This window comes from Mastigoproctus giganteus, chromosome 12 (assembly GCF_048544385.1).
Source record: "Mastigoproctus giganteus isolate SK-2022 chromosome 12, ASM4854438v1, whole genome shotgun sequence".
Taxonomy (NCBI): Eukaryota; Metazoa; Arthropoda; class Arachnida; order Uropygi; family Thelyphonidae; genus Mastigoproctus; species Mastigoproctus giganteus.
Genome location: NC_143586.1, coordinates 142,189,347 through 142,207,442, shown reverse-complemented (window position 1 = coordinate 142,207,442; position 18,096 = coordinate 142,189,347). Strand labels below are relative to the sequence as shown.

At 39.3% G+C, this 18,096-nt stretch overlaps 1 protein-coding gene across 1 annotated transcript in view; it reads right to left on the bottom strand.

Moving 5' to 3' along the window:
* Positions 1–18,096, bottom strand: part of Lrp4 (LDL receptor related protein 4) — a 904,868-nt gene that overhangs the window by 89,545 nt on the left and 797,227 nt on the right. The window contains exon 29 of the mRNA XM_090386734.1: positions 17,083–17,227. Within this exon, the coding sequence (XP_090242860.1) occupies positions 17,083–17,227 (145 nt within the window). The remainder of the gene's footprint in view (positions 1–17,082; positions 17,228–18,096) is intronic.

Here is an 18,096-nt window from a genome sequence, read left to right as displayed (position 1 = left end):
TGTACAGCTTAAGAGCTTAAATACATTATATTAGCATTAGCATTAGCATTAGTAGAGGCATTTGATGCAAGAAAGCAAGCTTATGCAGCATCAGCCAAAAAAAAAAAAAAAAAAAAAAAAAAAGTAACATAAATAAATAAAAATAACCACTTCCACTTCACCCCTCTGTTCGTTCGAAATACCTGTCCAGCTGAGCCTTAAACTTATTTAGGCTATCAACTTCCACGACAAGGGATGGAAGTCTGTTCCACCCACCAACCACCCGCTGGCTAAAGGCAAATTTCCGCACATCTATCCTACATCTGTCTTTCCTCAATTTGAATTTATGCCCTCTCAGGTGATTTTTCTGAGCTAGAGGAAGAATCCCATCAGCATTGAGCATGCTCAAACCATTCAAGGCTTTGTACACCTCTATCAGATCACCCCGCTGGTGCCTAGTTTCCAGACACTGTAATTTGCAAAACTTAAGCCTTTCTTCGTAAGAGAACCCCTTTGTCCCATTCACCAATCTAGTTGCCCTTCTCTGTACTCGTTCCAGCAGCTCTACATCCTTCCTGAAATGAGGCCTCCAGGCCTGTATACAGTACTCTAGGTGTGGCCTGACCATTGTATATTCTCAAAAACACTTAGACATACCTCTGATACTAGTGAAGTGGGTCCAACTAACCATATGCAAGATCAGCTATAAAAGTGTCAAGGAAGTACCATAAATATCTTCAGGTAACATAAATAGATCAAATTTTTTTATTTGATCTATTTATGGTACTATCTGCAGTTTGTAGAAGTGTGCAGCTTATAGTTTTAAAGAGATTTAATTGATAAATACCATCTGTAATTTGTTTCATGCTCCTGCAGTCTAAAAAGCCAATTATTATGCAAGAAAGCAATCTTATACAGCATCGCCACACAAAAAAAAAAAAAAAAAACTTACCCATATGATCTGTCCATTCTCTCCAATAATTTGACTAATTATTCTTTAAATTTATTCAAACTACCCACTTCCAAACCATCAGAGGGAAATTTATTTCAACAATCCATCACTTTCTGTCTGCAAGCAACGTCTATCCTGAAACTATCCTTTTTTATGTTTAAGTTTTGTCCCATTATTGTGTGTAGTAGTGACAAATGATGGCAGCAAGCAAGCTTACATAGCACTGCTAAAAAAAAAAAAAAAAAACACATACACACTTCACCTATTCTTACCCTCCAAGAACTTGCCTAGTTCTTCCTTGAATTTATTCAAACCATCCACTCGCACAACAACAGATGGAAGAATATTCCAACAATCAGCCACTCGCTGGCTGAAGGCTAACTTCAGCACATCTATCCTACAATCATTCTTCTCAACTTAAATTTATGCCCCCTCATGTGGGTAGTCTCAGCAAGAGGAAGAATACCATTCACAATCAGCTTACTCAATCCATTCAAGGAATTACACAGCTCAATCAGAACACCCGATTTCAAAATTTTGATATCATAAAAATATATCGTATTTGATATAAATTGATATTATGATATCAAAATTAAATTTTGTCTGCCTAGTCTCCAGATTCTGAAATTTGCAGAAAAGAAGCCTTTCTTGATAAGAGCACCCTTTTGTTCCCTTCACAAATCTGGCTGCCCATCTCTACACCTGTTCCATCAGATCTATATCCTTCCTAAAGTGACGCCTCCAGACCTGTATAGGTCTGGATTCTATATGTGGCCTAACTACGGCCTTGAACAAAGTGATAATCACCTCCTTACAATGCTAGCAAACTTTCTGTATATATATCTCTGTCAAAACCACGAGCTGTCCTGGCAGGATGTCTGCACTGCTCGGAGAATTTCATATCTAACTGCACAATTACCTCCAGGTCTTTTTCTTTTTCTACTACCCTGAGTGTAGTTTCACACACTTGAAAAGTTACTCTGAGGATACTGCTACCTATATGCAGTACCTTGCATTTGTCAATATTTAACCTCAACTGCTAATTCTCAGCTCACCAACCTAATTTTTCTAAATCTTGTTGCAGTAGCATACCATCATTATTGTCGTTTAACCACCATGCCAACCTTTGTATCATCTGAAAATGTTGACATTAAACCTGATATACCTTGATTAATATGATTAATAAATATTGAAAACAACAATGGGCCCAGCACTGAACCCTGGGGAACTCCACTTATAACATTAGTCTACGAACGGCACCTCCGTAGCCAGGTGGGAAGGAGCAGCAGTGCATAGCACACGCTTCTTGATTAGACCGGGGTTTGAGCCCGTCACCACCAAATACGGAGGATGCGGAAAGGTCAGGGAATGACCACCGCATATTCCCGGAGCAATATGGCCTTAGTTGCTAATGCTCCTAAAAAAAAACCAAAATAACATAACAATTAGTCTACGAAGAGCAGTGCCCATTGATAACCACTCTCTGTCTTCTTCCACTTAGCCATCCCTTTATCAATAGCACTAACTTACTGTTAATGCCCTTAACTGGTGAAATCCCCACATTGCACCAGTTTGTACAGCAGTCTATTATGTGCAACAGTTTAAAAAGCCTTCCTGAAATCCAAGTATATTATATCAAAATATTATTTCTTGTATTCAGTTCCTTGATCACAGCATCACAGTAACCTATCAGATTGTTTAGACAAGACCACCCATTAACAAATCCATGCTGTTACCGCAGTATAATTGCATTCCTGTCCAGATTGTTCTGCATTACTTCTTTAACCAGTGATTCCATTATTTTCCCTGGAGCAGATATTAAGCTGACAGGTCTGTAATTACTCATGTCACCTTTTGATTCCCCTTATGAATTGGTAATATAGATTTGCACATCTCCAATCCACAGAGACTGCCCCTGAATCAAGGATGCTCTCATAATTATGGCTAAGGGTTTGCTCACCTCCTTTGCTACCTCCCTTAATATGCTTGGACAGATCCCATCCACCTTAAAAACAATGGATCCCATCCACTGTTTTTGAAAATTACAGCTGTGAATTACAGGCTCTGAAAAAGCGATAAGTGTTTGCCTTTTTATTTACCTAATTGTTATTTTATATTGTACTTTATACCTAGTCTTATAGTTGTAGTTACGTTGGTTATTTTTATTTTTAATTTAGATAAAATGTTTTTGTAGATTACTACTTAATATACGTAAAACCGTATATTAAGTAATGCAGAACAATCTGAAAAACCGTTATTTCGTTCGAATCTTGCAGCCATTGTTTTTGTATAGAGTAGCAGGAAATTTAAATTTTTAATTGTGGTAACTAGGTAGCTCTAACGTATAATTATATAGCGTAATACGCATCACTGCATTTAGGATTCTATTAGATAGTATAGACAATTAATTAAATTTATTGATCTTATTAATTTAAAATATCATGCCCCAGACTACAGCAGCAAAGCAATGGGCACAAAGTGGCAGGAGTGCCGTGACTCGGAGGAGAACTAAGGGGTGCAATTCTCCAACGCATCACAGCCTAAAAAAATGTGCAACTTGTGAAATGTTTGCCAAACTCTCTGGAACAGAACATGATCTAGCCAAGGAGGATGTCTTTGTTGGTACCAGGTGCAGAGTGTGTCTAGAAATTAGGCATCAACTCAGCGTTCTACTGGGCATCTATGAGAGTTTGAGGTGTAGGGTAGATGCCCTCGAAGAAATTAATATGAGGGGCCCGTCAAGCACTCAGCTGCCCAATTCAATGCCAGAGCTCACTCCTGGGCATCAGGCAACACAGCGGCAATCTCCAAGGCAGAATGCGCTGGTTCCAAACGAAATAGTTATTGTTGGTAACTCTATTGTCAGGGAGATGGGGAATATATTGTGTAAAAAGGATAGATGGAACAGGACCAGGGTATGTCTTCCAGGGGCAAAGGTTGATGACGTAGAGAGGATATATTCTTTTAAGGGCACAAAAGGTGATATAGTTGTACATGTTGGCACTAATGATATTAAGAGTAGGAGACCGGCAGAATTACTTAAGTACAGGTCACTGTTGAACAAAAGCCGAGAATTAGGATTGAATTTGAAAGTGTCTGCAATTCTGCCCAGACACGATAGGAGGGAGTACATGATGAGAGCCTTGTCAATCAATTTGGCCCTGGAGGGAATGTGCAAGGCTCAAAGGGTAGAATTTTTTTCAGCGTGGTCTGTGCTTGTTAACAGGAAAGACTGCTTCTACAGGGATGGAATACACTTAAACAGAAAGGGTGCAAGAATATTTGCTGATGCTATCGAGGCAGTGTTAGGTGGGTTGTAAAACTGCTAGCTTGGGGGGATTCACAGACTAAAAGGTTAAAAGTAGCCACAGGCAGAGGTGAAGGTGATATTTGCACAACTTCTATTAGAATAAGTAGCAACCTGGAGCAAGGGGTGCTGGGGGTTTTAGGGACTGACTGATGGCAGTCATCATAAAACAGGTGGTATATGGGATGTGTCAGGGTGAATAGGAATAGGTGCATGTATGCTTGGATGTATATCAATGCTAGAAGTATAGTAAATAATTTTGATGAATTTGAAGTGTTGGCCAAGTCATCAAAGGCAGATATTGTTGGGACGTGGTGTCACACTGATATTAGGAATGCGGAATTGGAATTTGGGGAGTACAATGTGTACAGAAAGGATAGACAGGATAGGAAGGGAGGAGGTGTCATGCTGTTAATTAAGAAAAATATAAAATCAAAAGAAGTGCATCCAGTTGATATAGATGAACAGTGCACTGTTGAGTCAGTTTGGTGTGACATAAGCACTGTGAAAGCAAAAAAAAAATAGCAATGTGTTATAGGCCTAATGACTTGAATGAGTACAATGAACAATTGTACAGAGAAATAGAGTGGGCTAGTAAATCAGAATGTCTTATTAATAGGGGATTTTAACTTCGCAGATATTGACTGCAACTTGTGGGTCGGTCACTCATACACTAGTAAGATTTTGTGAATTTATTGGATGATTGTTTTCTGCAGCAGCATGTTCGAGAGGCAACCAGAGAGGGTAATACTCTTGATCTGGTTATCAGCAGTGATCATTCGTGTATTAAGAATTTGCAGATAAAGGAACCACTAGGTGGCAGTGATCACAGTGTACTGATGTGGGATTTACTTAAAGATATAATTACCAATCAGGGGTAAAGGAAATGGTTTTTGCTTCCATAAAGGTGAGTACAGTGGTCTTGGACAGTTTTTAAATCTTGTAAAGTGGGATCAACTGATTATGTTACCAACAGTAAATTCTAAGTGGGAAGCATTCAAGGAATTAATCGTGGAAGCTACTAAAAGTTTCATACCTATTAAGAAATATTGCTCAAGGGTTAGGCCTAAATGGTTATCAAATGAACTAATGAGACTCGTGACAGAGAAGAAAAATGCATGGGATGCATATAAATTATCAAGCGACTCAGAAGCCTATGGCAGATATAAGCTAGTCTGTAATCAGGTCACAAAGGAGGTTAGGCAGGCGAAGGCAGATTACGAGAAATCTTTGGCAAAGGATGCTAAGAAAAACAGCAAGGATTTCTTTACTTATATAAATTCTAAAAGGAAGGGGATGAATCTGATTGGTCCACTTGATATCGATGGTTCGACTGTTGATGATTCTGCTCAGATAGCAAACAAACTGAATGAGTATTTTGCATCTACATTCACACATGAGGAGTTATTAAGGTTTGAAAATGGCAGAAGGTTATAAAATTGTAGCAGGGTGCTTAATGATTTTTATTATAACTGAGAGCAAAGTGGAGGAGAAATTGTTGAAGTTAAACATAAGAAAGGCACCTGGGGTGGATGGGATCTATCCAGTTATATTAAAGGAGGCGGCAAAGCAACTAAGCAAACACTTGGCCATAATTATGAGAGCATCCTTGGACTCAGGGGAGGTCCCCATGGACTGGAGATGTGCAAATGTATCCCCAATTCACAAAGGGGGATCGAAGGGTGACACGAGTAATTACAGACCAGTTAGTGTAACTTCTGTTCCGGGTAAAATAATGAAGTCACTGGTTAAAGATGCATTGCAGGATCATCTAGACAAGACTGCAGCAATAATTCAAACACGGCATGGGTTTGTTAAGGGGAAGTCTTGCCTGACCAATTTGATTGGGTATTATGATGTGGTTACAAAGGAACTGGATGCAAAAAATTATTTTGATTTCATATACTTGGATTTCAGGAAAGCTTTTGACACTGTTGTGCATGGATGAGTACTGTACAAATTGGAGCAGAATGGTATTAAGGGTAAGTTGCTACAATGGATAAAAGGATAGTTGAGTTGGAGAAGACAGAGGGTGGCAATCAATGGGTGCTGCTCTTCGTGGAATAATGTTATTCGTGGAGTCCTACAGGGTTCGGTGTTGGGTCCACTGTTGTTTTGTATATTTATCAATGATATTGATGAAGCTATAACAGGCTTAGTGTCAAAGTTTGCAGATGATACAAAGGTTGGCACCATTGTTAATGACAGTAATGGCAGTGTGCTACTGCATCCGAATCTAGATAATTTGGGCAGATGGGCTGAGAAGTGAAATTTAACCTTGACAAATGCAAAGTACCATATGGGTAAAAGTAACCCCAGAGAAACGTACCATCTGTGTGGTACTACACTTAAGATGGTAGAAAATGAAAAAGACCTGGGAGTAATTGTGCATTCAGATATGAAGTTTTCTGAGCAATGCAGACAGGATGCCAGGGCAGGTCATGGGGTTGTATCAATGATGTATAGGAATTTTGCTAGCAGGGAAAAGGAGGTGATTGTCCCTCTGTACAAGGCAATGGTCAGGCCACACCTTGAGTACTGCGTACAGGTCTGGAGGCCTCATTTTAGAAAGGATGTAGATTTGCTTGAGCATGTACAGAGAAGGGCAACAAGATTGGTGAGGGGTATGAAGGGATCCTCTTACCAAGAGAGGCTTAGGTTCTGCAAATTGCAGTGTCTGGAGACTGCAATTTGCAGAACTTAACTGCGCGGTGATCTTATTGAGGTGGATAAGGCCTTGAATGGGTTGAGCACGCTGAATTATGATGGGATCCTTCCACTTGTTCAGATTACGAACCTAGGGGACATAAATTCAAATTAAGAAAAGACAGATGTAGAATAGAATGTGCGGAAATTTGCCTTTAGCCAGCGGGTGGTTAATTGCTGGAAAAAACTTCCACTGTCATTGAGGAAGTTGATAGGCTAAATAAATTTAAGGAGGAACTGGACAGGCATTTGGAGGGAATGGTGTGATTTTTTTTTTTTTTTTTTGGCTGATGCTGCATAAGCTCATACACTTGCTTTCTTGCATCACATGCCACTACTACTATTACTACTACCTCAGGTGCCTTATAATTTTATGTTCAGCTTCCATTTTTTCTTCTCTTCCACTTTCTTTCAGTTATCACAAAGTCATTTATTTCCCCATTGGAGATTGATAAACCTTCCCTCCCCTCCCCTTCCATAAAAAAAATTTATCATGTGAATGTAGATACATTAGCATTAGCATTAGCATTAGCAGAGGCATATGATGCAAGAAAGCAAGCTTATTCAGCATCAGCCAAAAAAAAAAAAAAAAAAAAACCCACTCCCATTTCACCCCTCCGTTCGTTCGAAATACCTGTCCAGTTGAGCTTTAAATTTGTTTAGGCTATCAACTTCAACAACAAGTGATGGAAGTCGGTTCCACCAACCAACCACCCGCTAGCCAAAGGCAAATTTCCGCACATTTATCCGACATCCGTCCTTCCTCAATTTGAATTTATGCCCTCTGAGGTGATTATTCTGAGAAAGATGAAGAATCCCATTGGCATTGAGCATGCTCAAACCATTCAAAGCCTTATACACCTCTATCAGATCACCTCGCCGGTGCCTAGTCTCCAAACTCTGTAATTTGCAAAACTTAAGCCTTTCTTCGTAAGAGCAACCCTTTGTTCCATTTACCAATCTTGTTGCCCTTCTCTGTACCCGTTCCAGCAGCTCTACATCCTTCTTGAAATGAGGCCTCCAGACCTGTATACAGTACTCATGGCCTTACCATTGCTTTATACAAGGGAATAATCACCTCCTTATCCCTGCTAGAAAAATTCCTGTATATCATTGACAAGACACCATGAGCTACTCTTGCAGCTCGTCTGCACTGCTCAGAGAACTTCATATCTGCCTGCACAATTACCCCCAGGTCCTTTTCATTCTCCACCACTGTCAGTGTAGTACCGCAGAGTTGATACGTTGCTCTGGGGTTACTGTTTCCCATATGCAGCACTTTACATTTGTCGATGTTAAACCTCATTTGCCACCTCTCAGCCCATCTGTTCAACCTTTCCAGATCCTGTTGCAGCAGCATAGCGTCAGTATTGTCCTTAACGACCCTGCCAACCTTTGTATTATCTGCAAACTTGGACATTAAACTTGATATCCCATCATCAATATCATTCATAAACACCGAAAACAACAACGGACCCAACACTGAACCCTGAGGAACTCCACTAATAACATTAGTCCACGTTGAGCAGTGTCCACTGATTACCACTCTCTGTCTTCTGCCACTCAACCATCCCCTTATCCATAGCAGCAATTTGCCTCCAATGCCACACTGCTCCAATTTGTGCAGCAGTCTTCCATGTGCAACAATATCAAAAAAGCTTTCTAAGATCCAAATATATAATATCAAAGTTATTCCCTGCATCCAGTTCTTTTGTGACTACATCATAGTATCCAATCAAATTGGTCAGGCAAGACCTGCCCTTAACAAAACCATGCTGCGTCTGAGCTATAACTGAATTCTTGTCTAGATGATCCTGCAGTGCTTCTTTAACCAGTGCCTCCATTAATTTACCTGGAACAGAAGTTAAACTAACAGGTCTATAATTACTTGTGTCAGCCTTTGATCCTCCTTTGTGAATTGGGGTTACATTTGCACATCTCCAGTCTATGAGTACCTCCCCTGAGTCCAAAGAAGCTCTCATAATTATGGCTAGGGGTTTGCATACTTCCTTTGCTGCCTCCTTTAATATAACTGGATAGATCCCATCCACCCCAGGTGCCTTTTTTATGTTTATCCTCAACAATCTCTCCTCCACTTTCCTCTCAGTTATTACAAAATCATCCAGCTCACTGCCAATGTTTACTTTACCTACATCATTCTCCTTCCTGAATAACTCCTCATGCGTGAATGTAGATGCAAAATACTCGTTTAGATTGTTAGCCACCTGAGCAGGATCCTCAACTGTTGAACCATCAATATCCAGTGGACCAATCTGATTCATCCCTTTCCTTTTCGAGTTCAAGTATGTAAAGAACTCTTTTCTGTTTTTCTTTGCATCCTTTGCCAAGGATTTTTCATAGTCTGCCTTTGCCTGCCTAATCTCCTTTGTGACTTGGTTACAGACCAACTTATATCTATCATAGGCTTCCATGTCACCCATTAATTTGTATGTATCCCATGCATTTTTCTTCTCTGCCACATGTCTCATTAGTTCATCTGACAACCATTTAGGCCTAAACCTTGAACAATATTTCTTAGTTGGTATGTAAAGCCTGGTAGCCTCCAAGATTAGTTCCTTGAATGCTTCCCATTTTGAGTTTGCTGTTGGTAACATCATCAGTTGGTCCCACTGTATAGAATTTAAATACAGTCTCAGACCATCATAGTCGCCTTTACGAAAACAAAAACCCTTCCCTTTACCTCTGATGGTAGTCACCTCCTTGAGTAAATCCCACTTCAACACACTGTGATCACTGCCACCTAGTGGTTCATTTATCTGCAGGTTCTTAATGCATGAAGAATCACTACTGATAATCAAATCAAGAGTATTGCTCCCTCTTGTTGCCTCACGAACATGCTGATGTAGAAAACAATCATCCAATAAATCCATAAAAGCCTTGCTAGTGTGCGAGTGACCAACCCACAAATTCCAGTCAATATCTGGGAAATTAAAGTCCCCCATTATAAGACTCTCTGATTTACTGGCCCACTCTATTTCCCTGTACAATATCTTATTATACTCATCAGAGTCATTAGGCCTATAGCACACTCCTACTCTCAATTTTGATTTCCCTATGCTTATGTCACACCAAACTGACTCGACACTGCCCTGTCCATCGATGTCGACTGGCTTCACTTCCTTGGACTTTATGTGTTTCTTAATTAACAGCATAACCCCTCGTCCCCTCCTGCCCTGTCTATCCCTTCTATACACATTGTATTCCCCAAATTCCAGTTCCGCATTACTTATATCTGTGTGACACCACGTCTCTGATATCCCAACAATATCTGCCTTTGATGTTTTGAGCAATACCTCAAATTCATCAAATTTATTTACCAAACTCCTAGCATTGGTGTACACGCAGGTATACATGCACCTGTTTCTATTCTTAGCTACCCTAACACAACCCATGTGTTTACTTGTACCGCAATGACTACCAGCAGTCTCTGAAATATCCTGCATCTTGTTTTTCAGACTTCTGCTCATTTCAATAGAAGCAGTGCAAGAATCACTTCCACCTCTGCCACTGGCTACTGTTAATCTATTAGTCCTTGTATCCCCCCCAACTAGCAGTTTTCCGACCCACCTAACACTGCCTCGACAGCATCAGCAAAAATTCTTGCACCCTTTCTATTTAAGTGTATCCCATCCCTGTAGAAGCAATCTCTCCTGTTAACAAGTACAGTCCAGGCTGAAAAAAATTCTACCCCTTGAGCCTTGCACAATCCCTCCAGGGCCGAATTGATCGACACGGCTCTCATCATATACTCCCTCCTATCGTGTCTGGGCAGAATTGCAGACACTTTCAAGTTCAACTCTAATTCACGGCTTTTTTTCAACAGTGACCTGTACTTGCTAAGTAATTCCGCCGGTCTCCTACTCTTAATATCATTAGTGCCAACGTGTACAACTATATCACCTTTTGTGCCCTTAAAAGATGATATCCGCTCTACAACTTCATCAACCTTTGCCCCTGGCAGACATACCCTGGTCCTATTCCACCTATACAAAATATCTTTTCAATTTGTCTGCAACCTGAGCAACAGTTAACTAAACAGTCATCAGGTGACCCAATGTGATTCAATCCCCTCCTTCTACTGTAAATATAAGCTCAGTAGTCTTTGCTGCTTTTCTTGGGATTCTTTGCCAGAGATTTCTCATAATCTGCCTTAATATACTTAACCTCCTTTGCGACTTGATTACACAATAATTTATATCTACCATAGGCTTCTGAATCACCTGATAATTTATATGCATTCCATGCACTTTTCTTCTGTGTCACTTGTCTCAATAGTTCATCTGACATCCATTTAGATCTAAACACTGAACAATATTTCTTTGGTGGTTCTTTGATTACTTCACTGAATGCTTCCCATTTAGAATATGCTATTGGTAACATCATCAGTTATTCCCACTGCAAAAATTTTAAAAACTTCTGAGACCACTGTAGTCACCCTTATGAAATCAAAAGCCCTTCTGTTTACTCTTCACAGAAGTTGTCTTTAATTAAATTCCACATTAGTACACGGTAATCACTGCCACACAGTGGGTCTTTTACCTGCAGATTCTTGATGCATGCAGAATTACAAAGTCACAAAGGAGGGTTGGCAAGCAAAGGCAGATTATGAGAAATCTTTGGCAAAGGACACAAAGAGGAACAGTAAAGGCTTCTTTACTTATGTAAACTCTAGAAGGAAGTGGATGAATCAGATTGGTCAATTGATATTGATAGTAAGACTGTTAATGATCTTCCTCAGGTAGCTTAAAAACTGAATGGGTATCTCACATTTACACATGAGGAGTTATTTAGGGAATAGAATGCCAGAAGTTTATCAAACTCTAACAGGGAGCTAAACAATTTTGTAATAACTGAGAGCAAAGTGGAGGAGAAATTGCTGAAGTTAATAAAAGAAAGGCACCTGGGGGGAATGTGATTTATTCAGTTATATTAGAGGAGGCAGCAAAGACAGTAAGTAAGCCCTTAGCCATTATTATGTGAGAATCTCTGGATTTAGTTGAGGATCCCTTGGACTGGAGATGTGCAATTGTATCCTCAATTCACAAAGAGGGATCAGATGGTGACATGAGTAATTACAGACCAGTTAGTTTAACTTCTGTTCTGGGGAAAATAATGGAGTCACTGGTTAAAGAAGTGATGCAGGATCACCTAGACAAGACTGCAGTAAGATTGCTGTCCAAATTGGAGTGGTATGGCATTAAGGGCAATTTGCTGCAATGGATAAAGGGATGGTTGAGTGGGAAATGGCAGAGAGTGTTAATCAATGGACACTGCTCTTCGTGGACAAATGTTATTAGTGGAGTACCCCAGGGTTCAGTGCTAGGCCCATTGTTGTTTTGTTTACTAATGATATCGATGAAGGTATATAACGCTTAATGTCCAGGTTTACAGATGATACAAAGGTTGGCAGGGTTGTTAATGATAGTAAAGACAGAACAGTCTGTTGCTGTTGCTGCTGCAACAGGATCTGGAAAAGTTGGGTAGATGGGTTGAGAAGTGGCAACTGAAGTTTAATATTGACAAATGCAAAGTACTGCATATGGGTAGCAGTAACCCAAGAGAAATGTACCAACTGTGTGGTAATACACTCAGGGAGGTACTGCATATGGGTAGCAGTAACCCAAGAGAAATGTACCAACTGTGTGGTAATACACTCAGGGAGGTATTAGGATCTGGAAAAGTTGGGTAGATGGGTTGAGAAGTGGCAACTGAAGTTTAATATTGACAAATGCAAAGTACTGCATATGGGTAGCAGTAACCCAAGAGAAATGTACCAACTGTGTGGTAATACACTCAGGGAGGTGGAGAATGAAAAAGGCCTGGGGGTAATTGTGAAGTCAGATATGAAGTTCTCTGAGCAGTGCAGACTGGCTACCAGAGCAGGTCATGGAGTTTTGTCAATGATATATAGGAATTTTGCTAGCAGAGATAAGGAGGTGATTATACCTTTGTATAAGGCAATGGTCAGGCCACACCTCTACATCCTTCCTAAAACGAGGCCTCCAGACCTGTACTGCATACTGATCTGGAGGCCTCATTTTAGGAAGGATGTAGAGTTGCTAAAACGACTACAGAGAAGGGCAACATGATGCAACAACAACAGAGAATGTAGAGTTGCTAGAATGAGTACAGTGAAGGGCAACAAGATTGGTGAGAAGAACAAAGGAATGCTCTTAAGAGGAAAGGCTTAAATTCTGTCATTTTCAGTATCTGGAGACTAGGCACCTGCGAGGTGACCTGATTGAGGTGTACAAGGCCTTGAATGGTTTGAGCAGGCTCAATGCTGATGGGATACTTCTACTTGCTGAGATTAAGAACCTGAAGAGGCATAGGTTCAAACTGAGGAAAGACAGTTGTAAAATGTGCAGAAGTTTGCCTTTAGCCAGCTGGAACAGATTTCCATCTGTTGTTGTGGAAGTCAATAGCTTAAAGAAATTTAAGGCTGAACTAGACAAACATTTGGAGTGACTGGATGGGTGAAATGGGAAGGTTTTGGGTGATGCTCTATAAGCTTGCTTTCTTGCATCATATGCCTCAACTAATGCTAATACTAAGAAGCAGTGCAGGATCTAGATCTAGACAAGATTGCAGTTATAGTTCAGACATAGCATGGGTTTGTTAAGGGGAAGTTGTGGGTGACCAATTTGATTAGATACTACGGTGTGGTCAAAACGGAACTGGTTGCAAAAAATAATTTTGATATCATATACTTTGATTTCAGAAAAGCCTTTGATACTGTTGCACATGGAAGAACAACTATACAAATTGTAACAGTATGGCATTAAGGGCAAGTTGCTACTATGGATAAGGGGATTGTTGAGTGGGAGAAGACAGAGAGTGGTAATCAATGGACACTGCTCTTCGTGGACTAATGTTATTAATGGAGTCCCCTAGGGTTCGGTGTTGGCCCCTTGTTGTTTTCTGTATTTATCGATGATATTTTTGAAGGTATATCAGGATTAATGTCCACGTTTGCAGACGATATGAAGGTTGGCAACCATAGTAATGACAGTACAGTACTGAAACAGGATACAGAAAAGTTGAACAGATGGGCTGAGATGTGGCAACCGATGAATGTGTGAGAGTTATGATATCTATGAAGGTATATCAGGCTTAATTTCCAAATTTTCAGACGATATGAAGCTTCTCAGGGTTGTTAATGACAGTATGCTATGGCAACAGGATCTAGAAAAGTTTGGCAGATGCTCTGAGAGGTGGCAACCGAAGTTTAACATTGACAAATGCAAAGTACTGCATATGGGTAGCAGTAACCCCAGAGTATCATATCAACTGTGCGGTGCTACCCTGAGTGCAGTAACTCCAGAGAAACATACCACAGCTAAAACGTTTCTCTGGAGTTACTGCTACTCATATCCAGAACTTTGCATTTGTCAATGTTAAAGTTCAGTTGTCGCTGCTCAGCCCATCTGCCCAACTTTTCTAGATCTTGTTGCAGTAGCATACTGTCATTATAAACCCTGCCAACCTTTGTATCATTTGCAAAACTTGGACATTAAGCCTGTATACCTTCATCGATATCATTAATAAATATACAAAACAACAATGGGCCCGACATGGAACTCTGAGGGACTCCACTAATAATATTAATGGAGTCCCAGTGGAGTTCAAAGAGCAGTGTCCATTAATTACCACTCTCTGGGCACCTCCGCAGCCAGGTGGGCAGGAGCAGCAGTGCGTAACACACGCTTCTTGATTAGACCACGGTTCGAGCCCTTGACCACCAAATACGGAGGATGCGGAAAGGTCAGGTAATGACCACCACATATCCGTGGAGCAATATGGCCTTAGTTACTAAGCTCCTAAAAACGAAATAACAACAATAACCACTCTCTGTCTTCTCCCATTCAACCACTAATCCAAGTATATGATATCAAAATTATTATTTGCATCCAGTTCCTTAGTGACCACATCACGGTATCCAATCAAATTTGTCAGACAAGACTTCCCCTTAACAAACCCATACTGTGTCTGAACTATACCTGCAGTTTTGTCTAGATGATCCAGCAATGCTTCTTTAACCAGTGACTCCATTATTTTTCCTGGAACAGAAGTTAAACTAACAGGTCTGTAATTATTCGTGTCACCCTTTGATCCTCTTTTGTGAACTGGGAATACATTTGAACATCTACAGTCTGTGAGATCCTCCCCTGAGTCCAAGGATGTTCTCATAATCATTACTTCCTTTACTATCTCCTTTAATATAACTGGATAGATCCCATCCACCCCATGTACCTTTCTTATGTTTATCTTCAAACAAGTTCTTCTCCACTTTGCTCTCCATTATTATAAAATCATTTAGCTCCCTGTTAGAGTTTAATAAGCTTCTGTCCTCCACCCCTCTACAGAATTTCTCATGTGTGAATGTAGATGCAAAATACTCATGGTCACTATGCAGAAGATTATCGTGGATGAGTGCAGTGCACATGACATATTGGCCTACAGGCTGCACACAGCCCATCAATGTTTTCGCTGAAATCTGTTGCTTCTACTGTACTTTTAATTTCTGATTTTGGAGAACTAATTTTGTACTCTTAAAATTAAAAGATCTCCTGCATGAAGGAAATCTCCTTCATGAAGAAGAGTAAGATAATATATATGATTTTCAAAGTTAGAGGAGATGGTTTCTTGTAAGGAAAATGCAACTAGGTTATATTGGATAAGGAGATCCTGAATGTCAAGGCTGCTATGATATGCCTATAATTCCACTTATATAATTATTCATTATTTTTGTTAAGCACAGCTCTCTTTTTGCTTCTAAGGGACTGACATTTTGTGGCATTCAGATTAGATTATTTCAGGAAGTACAGTTTTCATGTATATCTCTTCCTCTGAAAAGTTAAAGGATTAGATCTTCTTGCTAAGCTTTGTTCTTTTTGTCCATATGTGATGAATTAGAACCCTTCATGCTAAGTTGAAACCCTACTTTGTCAAAATCCTTCATGCCAAGTTGAAACCCTTGCTATGGCCACAGACATGTTGAGTTAAAACTTGTTTGGACTGTAGAATATGGCCCAACATGATTAGACAACGTGGTTAGACTCTGCACATATTACAAACAGAATTTTGTTTATCTGATTTATTCTGTGTGGTAATTTACACAGCAGTTATCAAATTTCAAAGGTTTTCTCATAAATTTAATCCATAACAAGGCATGCCAGTTTCCTTGTTCCTCATATGTGCACTTGGTTAATAAGGTAAAAGTTTACTCTATTTATAACCTTAAAATCAGCAAGGAATAATTAAAAATTAGTCACTTGATGCCATCTTTATTTTCAATCTGTTATGAACTCAACTGTGAAAAATACATTTTTTATATTAAAAATATTTTAAATTATTTTTTGCAGGTATGTTTGTTATCTTCTCTTATTTGGGAGTTTTGAATATTATCTCCCTTATTATCTTTAACTGAAAGTGAGGGAAATATCAGTCAAAAACCTCATGCACTCTAATAATTGTATACCAGTCAGGCTGTTCCATGAAGTTAAGCCAGAGAGCATAACAACTAAATGTTATGTTCTCTGGCTGCCACAAAGTGTAAAGAGTGCACACTCACCAATTCAATGTGACAGATGCCACTAATTTTAAATTCATGTTTTTAAGCATATGTATATAATGAGAATAGGCTTAACTTGATCCTGCATTTTTCCAGTGTGCTCTTAACTAACAGAGATGTCTGGAATTTTCAATGATGAAATAAAAAAAAAAAACATTTTTATGGAATGATATTAGAAGTTTCAGCTATGTGAAAAAACTAACTAGATAAAGAGCATGACATTGCTGAAGTTCATGTGGGGGTCTCCAAGACCCTGCTAGCCTGGATTTTTTAAAAATTAAATCTGTACCTATTGTGCAGTGCAATGTTTTCTACTACTGCATAGAAAACACTGCACTAGAAACTGAAGCTAATAAGCTGTTCACCTGATCAGCTGTTCAACTGAAGATAAGCTGTTCACAATTTGCATTAGGTACTGTACTATTTGCAAAATTTAGATTTAAGAATTATATTTTAATATATATCAAATTAATAATCTTAATGTGCAGGAAGAATTTAATATTTGATATTAAAAACTACATGCAATTTTAAAAAATAGTCAACCTGTTTGCCTTTGTGCAGATACAATCTTGATTTCCATGAGATATTCAATATTATCTCTGATTATGACTCTGTTTTGGCCTGTATCTTTATCGGCACGTTCAATGGCCTTTGTTTGCCAATCAGTCCAATACACATATGGTCCAAACTAGATTTCAAAAAATGAGAGGGGGAGAAAGAGAAATGAAATATACAACTTATCAAATCAATGTTTTATATAAAAAAAGTAAAATGAATAAAATTTCATTATGATGAATTTATTTAGTTATTTATTCATTATGAAGTTTTTTATTTGTTTGCATGCACACATGCACACCAGTGCAAATGCAAGCATCTAATCACCCTCATGGCCTGATGACCATGCAAATTCAAAATGGGAAGCATTCAAAGAACTTATCTTGGAAGCTACTAGGCTTTACATACCAACTAAGAAATATTGTTCAAGGTTTAGGCCAAAATGGATGTCAGATGAACTAATGAGGCATATGGCAGAGAAGAAAAATGCATGGGATACATACAAATTAACACATGACACAGAAGCCTATGATAGATACAAGTTGATATGCAACCAAGTTACAAAGGAGGTTAGGCAGGCGAAGACAGATTACGAGAAATCCTTGGCAAGGGATGCAAAGAAAAACAGCAAAGAGTTCTTTACTTATGTAAACTCTAGAAGGAAGGGGATGAATCAGATTGGTCCACTTGATATTGATGGGTCAAGTGTTGATGAACCTGCTCAGGTAGCTAACAAACTAAATGAATATTTTGCATCGACATTCACACATGAGGAGTTATTCAGCGAGGGGAATGCCAGAGGTGTATTCAACTCTAGCAGTAAGCTACAGAATCTTAAAATAACTGGGAGTAAAGTGGAGGAGAAACTGTTGAAGATAAACACAAGAAAGGCACCCGGGGTGGATGGGATCTATCCAGTTATATTAAAGGAGGCAGCAAAGGAAGTAAGCAAACCCTTAGCCATAATTATGAGAGCTTCCTTGGACTCAGGGGAGGTACCCA